The following is a 13,176-nucleotide window of genomic DNA, read 5'->3' on the forward strand; positions in this document are numbered from 1 at the left end:
GTACACGTGATGGTTGAAGCCATGGGAGTGGATGATATTGCCCCGCTGAGAAAAGAGGGCCTAGGGCTGATTCTTGGTGAAACACCTCCAGCTAAGAGACTAGCAGTGGAAAAATGAGAAAGAGTAGGCAGCGAGGTAAGAGGAAAGTGTGATGGATAGGAGTAAAAAAAGAGAGCCTCGAAAAGACTTGTGCTCAATACTATAATGCTTCTGTGAAATGGGGAGTGACGTAGATTAAATAGTTTCAATGTCTTTTATACTGTAGTACCACATCTGTGTGAAGATCTAGCCGCAATTTTTAGTTATTTCGATTTGTAGCATCTCTCTTCCATGAAGTATTTGTTGTATCAGTTGTAATAGAAATTATTTTTGAATATAACTTTGCAGGTAAAGTGATTTGTATTAGCCATCATTTAAAATTACTCCTAAGATGCTTTTTATTATGTCATGGAGAACATCCAGCAGATATATTTAAGTCGTGAGGATGTGAAAAATAATCAAAATCCATTTGAGATGTACAGTAACTAAGTATAGAAGACAAACGATAATGGATAGCTATTGACAATTAAACTTGCTGACAGTTCAACTATGTATGACCCTTCTTGCAATGTTGATTGATATATCCAGCACTCTAGGTGTACAGAAGATAGCTCGTTGTTGCCTTCTTCTTATGACTTGTTGTAAAAATTTGTTTCTTTAGAATAAATATAACCAAAGTAAAACTTGCCAATTAGAAGAAAAATAAGAAACGCATTTATTTTATTTTTTAAAGATACTAGATTTGAAAGTAAAAAGTAGACACAATAACAGTTGAGAACCTATACAATTAAAAATTTTTTTAGCTCCTCAACATAAGAAGCAGGAGACAGTGGAATAATATCTTCAAAGTGCTGAGAGAAAAGTAACTATCTAGAAATTTTTACTAATTAAACTGTCATTCAAAAATGGGATCATATGAAAGATGTTTTCAGATCTTAAAAGACAGGTTTACTTGAAAACCTGACTTTATCTTTAACAGATCCTCAATAAAAGAATATCAAAAGGATGTGTTCTTACTATTCTAATAAGGAAGAAGGAAATGAAACACACAAGGAATAAGTGAGATGTGAGGAGGACTGTGATGGTTAATTTTAAGTGTTACTTTACTGGGCCACGGGGATGCCCAGATAATTTGGTCAAACATTCTGGGTGTTTCTATGAGGGTGTTTTTAGATGAGATTAATTAACATTTAAGTTGGTAGACTGAATAAAACAGATCAAAGCAGATTTGATGCCCTCCAGTGTGGGTGGGCCTCATCCAGTCAGTTGAAGGCCTGAATGAAACAAAAGGGTTTATTTTCCTTCCAGTAAGAGAGGATTCCTCTTGCCTGACTACTTTCAAATTGGGGACTTGGCTTTTTCCTGCCTTTGGACTCAAACCGAAACATTACCTCTCCCTGGGTCTCAAGCTGCTTGACTTTTAACTGGAACCACATCATCACATCCACTCTCTAGCTTGCTGACTTACCCCGCAGATCTTAGAGGACTTGTCAGCCTCCATAATCACATGAGCTAATTCCTTATAATAAATCTCTTTACAAACACACACACATATCTTACTGGTCTGTTTCTCTGGAGATCCCAAACTAACATAAAGGCTGACAGGTATCTGTAGGTAACATTTAATAAGCATTGACTGTATGAAACATTAAATATTAGGGATGGGATAATTAAAGCAAGGTAGAATTGGATGCTGGGTAATTACTCATAAGATGAAATGGGGTGGTTGGAGCTGCATTCTGTAGTAGGTTGAATGGTGGCCTCCCAGAAGAGTTGTCCATGCCCCCGAACCTGTGAGTGTAGAAACCTTATTTGGAAAAATTACATTTGCAGATGTAATTAAATTAAGATCTTGAGATGAGAGCATCCTGCATCACCCAGGTGGGCCTTAAGTCCAACAATAAGTATCTTTAGGGACAGAAATGAAGACACCATCACAGTAGAAAAGGCCATGTGAAGACAGGCAGAGATTGGAATAATGCGGCTACAAGCCAGAGTCACCCAGGGCCACCAGAAGCTGGGAGAGGCAAGGAAGGTTCTCCGCTAAAGCCCTCGGAGGGAACATGATCCTGCCAGAACCCTGATTTCAGACTTCTGTCCTTCACAACTGTACGAGAATAAATTTCTGCTGTGTAAGCCACCAATTTTGTAGGACTTGGTTGTGGTAGCCCTATGACATTGTTATTCAGGAAGAAAATAGAGATATTGGTTAAATATAAACTCTTTATCAGGTGTACAAGTTAACATTTTAAGAGTGACCTCTAAAAAGTAAAACTTGAGGGGGGCGCCTGGGTGGCTCAGTTGGTTAATTGTCCAACTCTTGATTTTGGTTCAAGTCACGATCTCAGGATTCCTGGGTTCAAGCCCCATGTCGGGCTCTGTGCAGACAGTGCAGAGCCTGCTTGGGATTCTATCTCTCTCTCTTCCACCCTCCCTCTCCCTCCCCGTTTCTCTCTTTCTCTTTTAAAAATAAACAAAAACTTTTTAAAAAATAAAAAGCAAAACTTGAATATATAAATGGAGGAAAAGAGGAGGAGCAGAGAAAACATGATCAGTGCATTCAGAAGTAGAGGGGAAAGTATAAAAAAAACTTAGGAATAACAGGATAAATGAGAACAAAGTAAAGTAATAGAAACAGATCCAAGTATATCATATAAGTAATATGAATTCACTAAACTTGGCAGCTGAGACTCCTTTTGCAGCCTAGTGAAAAAGAAAACCTTAGGCTGCTTCTCAGAATAGTGGTAAGTGCAAAAGTAAGTAGGATTAAAGGAAACCAAGTCTCCTGAAACAGTACCGGTATTCAAAATATTTGTGTGTCCTTATGATCATATTAAGTAACGGATCTAGTGTTGGGTCTGATCATTTTGATTACTATGTTGGGTCTACTAAGTTTAATCTCTACTATGTTTTTGCCATATCTGCAGTAACTAATGTAATTGCTGTTAGTTACAGTTAACAGATGTTTTCTTGTCTACATTCATAGATGAAGAAAACACTAGATTTCATTCCAAGTGTAGCAAAAATAAAGATGATTTTCCTTCATTCGCATTCCATCAGCCTTTTGCATTCTGCCCACGTGGATCCTTGTCAAGAATCCTTGCTCGACATGTTAGTCTTCCAACAAAGTTCTCCTTTCCCAGATGGATACCACATCCCTTGAGTGGGGGAAAGTGACAAAGGACTGACCTCCTGGCTGCCTCCCTGTGGCAAAGGACTTTCCCAGGGAAGCCTTCTCCTTAGGTTCAGACTTCTTCTTTGTGGGCTTGAGTAGCCAGGCGTGGATCCTGGTGAACTAAGAGAGCCCCTCAGCAGGGATAAAGCCCCAATCTCAACCACTGCTACTTGACATACACAAGAAGTGTGAATGCTTCAAGCAACAAATGCCTGCTTACACTGCATACAAATAGTGTTCTGTGTCAGAACTGGAAGCTCAAAGCTAGGGCCACTTTGAGGGATTCAACACATTAACAGTGTTAGGAGGCATCTTGTTCCTTTTGATCCCTCCCCTTTGCCATCTTAGCTTTAACTTGGTCCTAAGATTGTTCCCTCTTTGTCATAAAATGACTGCCAGCAACAGCTAGAGCCACGTTTCCTTATTCACATCCCATGGGAAACAGAGAAAAGGCCTCTCCTCAAATGTAGTTAAGTTCTTCACTTCTCTGTGGCTCATCTTAGACTGCGTGTCAACTTCCCTCCCCCTGGAGCTGGAGCCCAGGTAGATGTTACTGAAAGCATATGGCTCGGTTAGAGGTGATCTGTAGATGCTCCAATTAAAAAAGGTTTCTGTTTTTGTTTGGGGGGGGGGCAACTAACAGAATGTACTTTGGACCCCAGGACAATCCCATGGTCCTGCCTGGAAGTGAGGCAGAGTAACCTGGAAACAAACAAATCAGACAGTGACAGACTGTCCACCTGCCTACAGAGACTCCCTCCCGCGTCTCCCTCCATGGGAGCCAGTGGAGACCTTCAAGAATGCCTATTAGCTCATTTTTTTAAGTTTTTTTTTATTTTGAGAGAGAGAGAGAGAGAGAGAGAGAGAGAACACAGAAGCAGGGGAGGGGCAGAGAAAAAAGGAGAGCGAGAATCCCAAGCAGGCTCCATGCTGTCAGTGCAAAGCCTGACACAGGGCTCAAACTCAGGAACCTCGAGATCATGACCTGAGCCGATGTCAAGAATCAGACAGTTAACCCACTGAGCCACACACGTGCCCCACACACGTCTGCTAAATGCTCATTAAATTCAAGACCAGTTTCTGCTTGGAATGGGAGGGGAATAGATCCCTTCCCTGTGTATAATTTTCCATATTTCTCTCCTGATTCTTAGCATGCTGTTGGCCTGATTTAGTTTATTGCTGGAAACTGTGAATTTATATAAGTAAAAAGTGAAAAATAGTTTCTCAGGAAAGGGCTGATTAGAAGAAGATGTTAGTAAACATCCTTGTTCCAGTAAGAAAAAAGTGTACCATCAGTGTAGAAAGAACCTCTAGCCCTTGCGGGGGAGAGGGGGGTCCTAGACCTACATCCAAGTGGTCTGAGTGCTCAGGAGTGTCCACACTGCAGGTGCAGGTGTAGGGAGAGGAGTGAGGAAAGAAGACCGGGAAGGAAGGCTGTGAAAGAGGAGGAGGAGGGCCCTGGGAGCCAGGGCAGGAGAGCGCTCAGCTGAGCTAGATGTTACTGAGAGTCCGTTTGGAGGAGGGCACAGTGTCCCAAGATAGCAGTGCTGAGGTTATTGGTACCTTTCAGGGCACTTCTCATGGAGTGGCTGGATGAAATGTGATGAGGAATAAGTAGACACTGAGGAGGTGGGAACAGCAGGACAGGCAGCTCTTGACAGCAGTGGCAGCAAATGGGGGTCTTTCAAGAGGTCTGTTTTCTTCTTTATTTTTAAAATGGAAGGGACCAACCAGCAGGTGTAATTGAGAAGAAAAAGAAAACAGGGAATAATCATTAATGTAAGGCTCCTGAGAAATCAAGAAAGTCTAGGGTCCAGATAATTTTTCCCGGCCATTGTGATAACACATCCTACCAGAAAAGAAAAACACTAACAGAACCGCAAGGGGGTGGGGGGAGGGGATAAGAAAATTAGAGTGGATGCAAGGTTTAGAGAAAACACTGAAACGTACAAGTGAGTTAACAGGAAACTAAGACAAAAGGAAAAGCAAAACATTTCAACGAGACCAAACAACCACTGAAGATCAGTAATGAAAAGATGCTGGATTTAAGTGGAAGTATAGAAATCGTAAGAAAATAAGTTATATCCATGGAAATGGATGAAGGAATGGAAGCGAGACACTTAAATCCAGTAGCTGAACATTAAAAGTTGAGAAACCGGAAGCACAAATAAAGAATTACATGTTATTCTTTGAATCATAAAATTAGAATTTAACAGGGGAAATAAGGAAAGACAGGGTAAGAAGTGGGAAATCTGAAGATTAAAGAGATTATAATCTAATGTGGAAATAGGAAACAACCAGAACATACCTGGCCATGGAAACATCTGTATCTAGGGTAACTAATTAGGCTGATTTTTATTTTTACTTCTTTTGCAGGAAGCAGCTGATTGAACATTACACCAGTCAGAACACATGAAACTGCGGTTCCTGGCACAAACTTGTTCTTTGTATCAGTTCTTGCTCAATCTCCCTTTGTCGTTCCTCCATTTCTGCCTTCACCTAGGAGGGTAAATGTCTGCTCTGTGCCAGACATACTAGAGGAGATGCTAAATCTCATCCTGTAGGAGATACTCAGGATAAACAGCCAGCCTCTGGTACAGTAGGATATATGTCCTCTCGGGATGCCATGGAAACACAAATAAAGCACCCAACTCAGCCTTAGGAGGCCGGGAGGCAGTTCCGGAGGAGGAACTTCAGCAGAATCCTGAGGTTAGGAGGTCGTCAGCAAGGAAGTGGTGGGATTGGCATTTCAGACAGAGGAAACCAGACACGCAGGCTCTGAGAGCATGAAGCGCACCGGGGTAACTGTGCTGTGCACTCTCCGTCACGTGCCCCAGCCCCGCCTGACTCTTAACCACAGCAGCAGGTTGGTGGTCATCAGGCTTGGGAGGAAGCATTACCCCCACACCATAATGTGATGACCACTCTGTCCTAGATGGGGTGTTTGCATTTTCAGTAGACAAGGTCTTACTGAATCAAATGAACCAGGCTTCCTGGGGAAGAGAGATTTTATTTGTTTATTTATTTATTTACTTACTTACTTATTCACAGAACCCTTTAAATATTTACGTACTCTGTGCCAGAATATTCTTCCTCTTTTCCTGTTTCAGACAGGGTCCTCTTTTCAGAATATCTGAGGTTTGCATAGTATGGTCACTTCGGTTATGTATCATCTTGCTTGATTTTTGGGAGAGTTCAGAAGAAGGGCTTATGTCTTTTCTGTTCTTATGCCGGTCACTCCTGCACCCCTTGTTTCTGCTTAGCAGTTTTCCAGGTTTCCATTCAGGCTCCAACTCCCTCGAAACCTTTACCGTCATGTTGCTCTTTACCTTTCCTGGATTTCTAAGCACCTTCATGCTGCTACTTTATACTACCAACCAGTATTGATATTTCTGTGCCAGGCATGCCTCCCTGGTACCTTTAGAGGTTCCTGTAAATTCAAGACTAAAGTGTTTGGTTCTGTCACATTTCTCTTTGGTACTTAACTATGTTGCTGAGCACTTAAGTTATTGTTCGTTGAGGTGAGGATTCCATGATTGTTCCTGTCAATAATTATTTGGTTTTTGTGAAGGAATAAAGAAAAGTCTCATTATTGTTTCTGGATGCAACAGGAAAGATCATACAAAAAAAAACCTGAAGTTCCATTTCTCTGTAATATAACATTTTTTCAGGTTTATCGAAGTATGACTGACAAAATTGTAAGATACTGTAATACTGTATTTTATATTCTCTGTAATTTCACATTTTCATGATACCTTCCTAAAAGTTTTTCCTGACACGATAACTAATAAATGCAAAGAAGTCAGAGGTGAAGTCTTCTTGTAAATTTGGCAGTTTTTAAAAAAAAGAAAGAAAATGATTTTGAATTTGTGCAAATTGCTATTGATAAATTTTAATGGTGCCTAATTGCATAGATATTTTATGCCATACTATGTCTTCACTTAATAAATTGCTTCAAGTATAAACAACAACTGGTATTAAATTGTGAAGTAGGGCCACTTAACCAGTTAGTCCTCAGTCCTGGGAAGATGTTCTAGAGCTGTTAACATTTTCACTGTTGAAGTTATTTTGTAATTACAAGAAGGAATAAATAGATAAAATAAGCATGCTACAGTATTAAGTGATTATGAAAACCTCTTAACCTTCTTCTTCTGAATAATGAAAACTCCTTCCTTGAACAGGAACTTGAATATTTAATTCTTGCTTATTGTTGCATATTCTTGCTGATGTAAATGTTTTCAGAGCCTTTTATGGATGATGGTTTGGGTGAATTTAGAGAACAAGGACATTCTTTTGCTCATACAGTCTGTGTTGGACTTTGTTTGGATTGTGAAGTTGTTGGTAGAATCTCTTCTTAGTGGGGATTCCTTAAGAGAATTTTAAAGTTCTCCTTCAGTATGTTTGCTAGATTTTGCTTTGTGGCTGCACCCTTTCCTCTGTCTTTTCAGCCTTGGAAATGGTGACTGTTATGGAAATGCTGATTTTTTTTTTTTTTTTTTTTTTTGAGGGGGGAGCGGGGGGGGGGGGGGGGGAGAGAGAGAGAGAGAGAGAGAGAGAGAGAGAGAGAGAGAGAGAGAGAATGAATCCCAATCAGGCTCCATGCTCAGCAAAGATCCCAAGGTGGGGCTTTATACCACAACCCTGGGATCATGACCTGAGCCAAGAGTCAGATGCCCAACCACCAATTGAGCCACCTAGGTGCCCCGAAGTGCTAATCTTCTAAGCAGACAGTGACGCTGTCAGCACAAAGGGGAGAGAGAATGAGACTTGGGAACAGGAGCTGTTATGAGCCAGGGATGTGGGGCAGACATGTGCTGCTAAGCTGTTTGGATTTCACACACATTGGCACAGAAAATCCCCATGGCACCAAACTGGTGGAACACTAGGACCAGATAGGATGACACCCATAAAACTAAAGGAATTTTTTCAGTACTTAAGAATAGAGGAATTAGTATAGCCTTTTTCACATACATAACTCTTGTGAGACTAAAATTTTATTTTATTTTATTTTTTTGTGAGATTAAAATTTTTTAACTCAATCTTTGTAAATAAGTAAAAGTTGAAGATGAGGGGCGCCTGGGTGGCTCAGTCGGTTAGGCGTCTGGCTTCGGCTCACGTCGTGATCTCGCGGTTTGTGAGTTCGAGCCCCGCGTCGAGCTCTGTGCTGACAGCTCAGAGCCGGGAGCCTGCTTCGGATTCTGTGTCTCCCTCTCTCTCTGCCCCTCCCCCGCTCATGCTCTGTCTCTCTGTCTCTCAAAAATAAATAAACATTAAAAAAAAAAAGTTGAAGATGAGATCATTGAACCTGGGACAGTTGCTCAGCTAGTAAGTAAGCTGATCTAGAATGTGGACCCCACATCTTGCTGATTTCACGACCATCTTGTGTCTTCCTTGTTCCACTGTGAATACGTGTACAATCATAGGGAAGATGGGATAAGCCACAGAAAAGTGAATATTTTGCTGAAGACGGGAATACAGATCTTTTTAGCTATTCCTGATTCTGCACTTCCTTCCAGGGTTTGTGCAGCAGCATGTCTTGAAGCATTATAAATGAAACACTTAAAACCAGGTCTGTTATTGCTCTCTATTTGGATATAGTGTTGGAAGTTATCCCAAGACAGTGAGGTTATCATGGTTATCATAACACATAGCCTAAATGCTTGTGTTTTAAGGCCACATCCTTATCTGGGAAACAGATACCACTGTGGGTAAACAGTCTGTTTCAGGATTTCAGAGTTTCACGATGCCTTGACTGTGCCTTTCAATAGTTAACTACTAAAATTGTGATACAGGCTCTTTTGCATCCACTTAATTTGAGAAAGGACTAAAGTTTCTGAGTACGGAAATTGTCTAAGCAGAAGGGTGGTAGTTGTCAACGATATATATCATGACATCATGAAATCATTGATCTCTCACTGTATTAGGACACCTTTGGTAGCAAGTACACTTTCACTGCGATCCTTCACCATGATAATAAGAGACTTTCAGGAAAGATATTCTGTAAACAGGAATGATAGGTGTACCATTTCTCTGAAGTTAGTGACACCTCTACATTTTACAGCTCAGTGTAAATGTTTCATTTCTTTTGCTAAGTAGTGTGCTTCTGGGGTGTAGAAAGCAAATATTTCCCCACTGTGTCATCTTTTCATACAGTTTATTACTGGTTAATACTGAGTTAATAGTTTTATTACTTATTGGCTTTTAGTGTTACCCTTTTGTCATCTCCCCGCCAGCCAGTGCAATACTGATAGTGACTGACTCCAAGAGGCCTAGGGCCTGCCATCCTCTGGCACTGCGTGTGGTGGTCTGCAAACTTTACCTTTGTGACTTCTTTCCCCTCTCTGGACCACTCTTCCCTTTCACTGTAACCTATTAGAAATGTGAGGATGGGTAGTGGGAAAAGCAGCCAGGGGTGGCTTCTTAAGATTTGCAAAGGGTGGCAGAGCTCTGATGACCAAATTGTGGAGCTCAGCCTGACACGTTCCAGTGTACTTCCAGGTATCTGAAACAAACTCTTCCCCCAAATCCACAACAGTGGCCATGTAATTATAATTAATTAGTCCCAAGTAGTCTTGGTGTCTTCATGTATCTTGTTGGATGGGTGGAGGTAGTAAAGTTAATACAGTAAAACCTTGGTTTGCGAGCATAATTCGTTCTGGAAATGTGCTTGTAGTCCAAAGCACTTGCATATCAAAGCGAATTTCCCCATAAGAAATCATGGAAACTCAGATGATTTGCTCCACAACCTAAAAATACTCATATGAAAATTATTGCAGTGCTGTAATATAATGTAAAATAATAAAGAAAATACAAAGTATAAAGAAAAATACATAAATTACCTGCACTTACCTTTGAAAACCTTCGTGGCTGGTGTGAGGGAGATGAGAGAGGAGGGTTTATTATGTAGGGTGACTTTCACCATCACTCACGGAATCAGTGCTATCTGTTGGCTCAATGGAATCTTTTTCTGCATGGGAGCCATTGTATATGCTTGCACGGATGCTGACTACAAGTACAGTATTAATAAACTCTTGTCATGTACTGTATTTAATCTAACTGGCAATAAGGCAGCAGAAGAAAGGGTCTATATTTGCAGGCGGCCTGACCTAGAATGAAGCAAAGCATTCCTAAGCTTGCTCTTGTATGGAAAAGCAAAGGACTGTCCATAGGTACTACTTCCTTTGAAGTGACAAAAAATACACTAGGGCCAGTTGTGGGCACCTTCTAACATTCTGAAAAATCACTGATACTTGCCAAACACCGTGGCCTGAGACTGAGCATCCGAGCATGGGAGACCATCACCCACAATCCCTCAGAGCGAGAGAGAGAGAGAGAGAAAAAGAGAGAAGAACCAATGGCTCAGGTGTGATCATGTGATATTCAGTGTCATGTACCACTCATTGTGCAAGACATCACCCATTTATCCAGTTAAAATTTATTAGAAATGTTTGCTCATCTTGTGGAACACTCACAGAACAACTTACAATCCAAGGTTTTACTGTATATATATCTTAGTATGGAATTGTAATTTTTACCAGTAAATGTAAGAGGAATAATCTATTCTAGTTTCTAGTTTCATATTATTTTCAAATACAAGCCAAAACTTACTTTTTCTAATTTCCTTAGACACTTATTAAGAAATTTGTTCAAACATGTTTGAATTTTCAACAAGACCACTTGGTAACTGAAACAAAGTTCAGTTTGGCCTCATTTACCTCAAGCAAAATCAGTCTCTCTCTCTCTCTGCGGCGTGGAGGTGGTGTGGGGGGAGAGGGTGTAGGGGAGGGGGTGTGGAGTGAAGAGTAGATGTGACGAAAGCAGAATTCAGGGTAGATTAGTCACCTTGGTGTTGGGATTTCTGTGTCTGCTTTTTCTTCCTCCTCTCTTCACCAGCCTACCCTGGGCGTTATCAGTCTTTTTTACCTTTGTCAGTCTCTGAAGTTACACAGAATTTTTCAGGGTTTTAATTTGCACCACGGTTAACATCTCAATGGAGCATCTCTCTCCTTGTACAGATACGGATGCAGGTTCATTGTATTGTCCTTCATGGCTATATTCATAGCTCTGTTGACAGTGAGCTGCTTGAAGTGCCTTGGGTATCCAGAAGATTTGGGGGAACAGTTGAGCACTTTGATAAAGATCGATTTTATTTATCCTTACTTGAGAAAAAAAATTAATGTTGTTTTTTTTTTTTTTTCCTTTTCTGTTTAGTTGCTGATCATCTGGGCTGTGATCCTCAAACACGGTTCTTTGTCCCTCCTAATATCAAACAGTGGATTGCCTTGCTGCAGAGGGGAAATTGCACATTTAAAGAGAAAATATCACGGGCTGCTTTCCACAATGCAGTGGCCGTGGTCATCTACAATAATAAATCCAAAGAGGAGCCTGTTACCATGACTCATCCAGGTAAACAAAACCGGGGGGGTGTGAGTTTTGTTTTTCCTTCTAGATACTAGTGCGTTGTGGGTAAGCATTCTACCACCGCTGAATCCACATCATTTACAACATCATTCTATGGTTATATTCATTTTTTTATGTTCATTTTTGGCATTATTGTTTGTTTATTGATGTGCATGTCTTTTTCCTTTAGTTGAATCCTTTTCTTAAATAATGACAACAGAGTCTGTAAAACTTGCACTTACTACGTAACTGGTTGTGACTAAATTCTTAGTCATTTTACATTTCTACATTCCACTTGATAATTTTGAAAAATAACATGTATTCTATTCAGAATCACTTGTCCAGGTTATGTCATGGACTCCCAAGGATTACCTCTTCGAGAAGGATGCATTTTATCTTACCAGGATAAATGTTGAGACTGATTCAGCCATTAGCATTACTACAGTAGAAACGGTGTTTCTTCATTTCTAATGTAACTGCTTTAATAACAGTAGTTGCAATTTATTGAGCACTTACTATACATATGCCAGGCAGTGGACTATAAGCTTTGGGGGGCGGGGGGATGTTTTATAATAGACTTTATTCTTTACAGCAGTTTTGTGTTCCCAGCAAAATTGAGTGGAAAGTACAGAGATTTCCCACACAGCCCCACATGTAAAGAGCCTCCCCCACTATCGACACCCCAGCCAGAACAGTACATTCATTACAGTCAGTGAGCCTGCATTGACTTATTATAATCACCCACAGTTCCTGGTTTACTTTGGGGGTCACTTCGGCTGTTCTCCATTCTGTGGGTTTGGACAGATATGACATGAATCCATCATTATGGTATCATACAGAGTATTTTCACTTCCCTAAAGATCCTCTGTGCTCTCCCTATTCATCCTTCCCCCCATCCTCCTACTTCCCCACCCCTGGAAACCACTGTTTTTTGTGTTTTTTTTGTTTTTGTTTTTGTTTTTTTTTGTTTTTTTTTTTTACTATTTCCATAGTTTTGCCTTTCCAGAATGTCTTATAGTTGGAATTATACAGTGCATAGCCTTTGCAGACTGGCTTCACTTAGTATTATACATTTAGGTTTCCTCCATGTCTTTTCATGGCTTGATAGTGCATTTTTTGAGTGCTAAATAACATTCCGTTTTCTTTTCTTTATACTTTTTTGTTTAATGGTTTATTTCTGAGAGAGAGACAGAGACAGAGAGTGAGCAGGGGAGAAGCAGAGAGAGAGGGAAACAGAATCCGAAGCAGGCTCCGGGCTCCAAGCTGTCAGCACAGAGCTGAACCCATGAACTATTGAGACCATGACCTGAGCCAAAGTCAGACGCTTAACTGACTGAGCCACCCAGGCACCCCAATAATATTGCATTATCTCTTCACCTCCTGAAGAACATCTTGGTTACTTCCAAGTTTTGGCAGTTATGAATTAAGCTGGTATAAACATTTGTGTGCAGATTTTGTGTGAGCCTAAGTTTTCACATCCTTTGGGTAGATAGTAAAGAGTGTGATTGCTGAGCTGTATAGTAGAAGCATGTTTCATTTTATAAACCGCCAAACCATCTTCC

The 13,176-nt window shown here is 40.6% G+C and overlaps 1 protein-coding gene across 1 annotated transcript in view; it reads left to right on the plus strand.

Annotated features, from left to right (window-relative positions):
• The window catches only part of RNF130 (ring finger protein 130), a gene marked incomplete at its 5' end in the record, with an annotated part of 107,703 nt that overhangs the window by 21,066 nt on the left and 73,461 nt on the right, over window positions 1–13,176 (plus strand). The window contains one exon of the mRNA XM_040444717.1: window positions 11,426–11,620. Within this exon, the coding sequence (XP_040300651.1) occupies window positions 11,426–11,620 (195 nt within the window). The remainder of the gene's footprint in view (window positions 1–11,425; window positions 11,621–13,176) is intronic.

This window comes from Herpailurus yagouaroundi, unplaced genomic scaffold (assembly GCF_014898765.1).
Source record: "Herpailurus yagouaroundi ecotype Mexico unplaced genomic scaffold, PumYag 192, whole genome shotgun sequence".
NCBI classification, from domain to species: domain Eukaryota; kingdom Metazoa; phylum Chordata; class Mammalia; order Carnivora; family Felidae; genus Herpailurus; species Herpailurus yagouaroundi.